Here is a 1,688-nt window from a genome sequence, read left to right as displayed (position 1 = left end):
AAGAAGAGAAGAAGGAAAGAAGAAAAGAAGGAAAGAAAAGAAGAAAAAGAAAGAAAGGAGAAGGAAAGGAGAAGGAAAGAAGGAAAGAAGAAACAAGAATGAAAGAAGAAAAAGAAAAGAAAAACAGAAGAAGGAAAGGAGAAAAGAAGATACAAAGAAAAAGAAGGAAAGAAGAAAAGGAGAAGAAAAGAAGGAAAGACAAGAGAAGAAACGAAGAAGAAAAGGAAAGAAGAAAAGACGAGAAGAAGAAATGAAGAAGGAGGAAAGAAAAAAAGAACAAGAAATAGTAGTAGTAGTTGGAAGGGACCTTGGAGGTCATCTAGTCCAACCCCCTGCTCAGGCAGGAAACCCTACCTATAGGCCATTTCAGACAAACGGCTGTCCGGTCTCTTCTTCAAAATTGAACCGCTGCAGCGATTCAGTTAGCGACCGGGGCAAGTGAGGTCGTAAAACAGGGCCACGTTCCCCGATTAGCCACAGAAATCTCAAGCAAAGTCAACAGGGGGAGGGGGGGAGCTCGGTTTTACCGATTCACTTAACGACCCCAAAAAAACTCGGTCGTAAGTTAAGGCAAAACCTCCTGTTTATCCACGGAAACGGAAGGGAGGGGCTCAATTCTGGTCATAAAGTTGAGGACAACCGCTTGGCCCCGGCCGACGAGAACGGAGCCCAACTTCTCGACGTCACCCTCGTCCCGCTTTATGCCCAACCCAACCCCCGGCCGCGCGGCGACACTCACGCTCCCGAGGAAGGTTCTCGGCCCGCGGTTTGGCTTTCGCCTCCTGGTTCTCGGCCTTCGGACCGCCGCCGTCGCCGTCCTCATCGTCCAGGAGCGGGACGTAATCCGTCTTGCCCACCTTCTCCCCGATCACGTCGTCAAACTTCTCGGCCTCCAGGCTGGCCATGAAATCCCGCTTCACCTCCTCCTCGATTTGCGGCGGGGGCTCGGTCAGTGCGTCGGCCAGGCTGAGGTTCTGCTCCGTGTCCGCCATGCCGCTGGCGCCTTTCCCGACGTTCGCGCTGGGAAAAGGGAGAGAAAAGGACGGGGGGGGGGAGAACGAGAAGGATATCAAGCGTCTTTCTCGACATTTGAATCGGCATTCAAAACTTTAGGTTGTTCTTAAGGAACGAGTAGGTTTTCGGGCGCCAAAACAGACCAGATACAGACGTGAACTAAACTGGTTTATCGCTGAAATCCTAGGCACAGGAATCTTTTAACTCAACTGGTCTATTGCTGAAAGCCTGCGCATGGGAAGCTTTCAACTAAACTGGTTTATTGCTGAAAGCCTGCGCACGGGAAGCTTTCAACTAAACTGGTTTATTGCTGAAAGCCGGTGCACGGGAAGCTTTCAACTAAACTGGTTTATTGCTGAAAGCCTGCGCACGGGAAGCTTTCAACTAAACTGGTTTAGTGCTGAAAGCCGGTGCACGGGAAGCTTTCAACTAAACTGGTTTATTGCTGAAAGCCTGCGCACGGGAAGCTTTCAACTAAACTGGTTTATTGCTGAAAGCCTGCGCACGGGAAGCTTTCAACTAAACTGGTTTATTGCTGAAAGCCGGTGCATGGAAAGCTTTCAACTAAACTGGTTTATTGCTGAAAGCCGGTGCACGGGAAGCTTTCAACTAAAGTGGTTTATTGCTGAAAGCCTGCGCACGGGAAGCTTTCAACTAAACTGGTTTATTGCTGA

At 49.5% G+C, this 1,688-nt stretch overlaps 1 protein-coding gene across 1 annotated transcript; it reads right to left on the bottom strand.

Annotated features, from left to right (window-relative positions):
• Nucleotides 1–739: 739 nt before the first annotated feature.
• LOC107299563 (microtubule-associated protein 4-like) lies at nucleotides 740–992 on the bottom strand (the record flags this gene model as incomplete). Its single annotated transcript, XM_015828931.1, has 1 exon — nucleotides 740–992. A coding segment is annotated over exon 1 (253 nt), but the record flags the coding sequence as incomplete, so codon positions are not given.
• Nucleotides 993–1,688: the final 696 nt, after the last annotated feature.

Source organism: Protobothrops mucrosquamatus, unplaced genomic scaffold, assembly GCF_001527695.2.
Source record: "Protobothrops mucrosquamatus isolate PMUCROS unplaced genomic scaffold, P.Mucros_1.0 scaffold5113, whole genome shotgun sequence".
Lineage (NCBI taxonomy): Eukaryota > Metazoa > Chordata > Lepidosauria > Squamata > Viperidae > Protobothrops > Protobothrops mucrosquamatus.
This window is presented reverse-complemented; position numbering and strand designations above follow the sequence as displayed.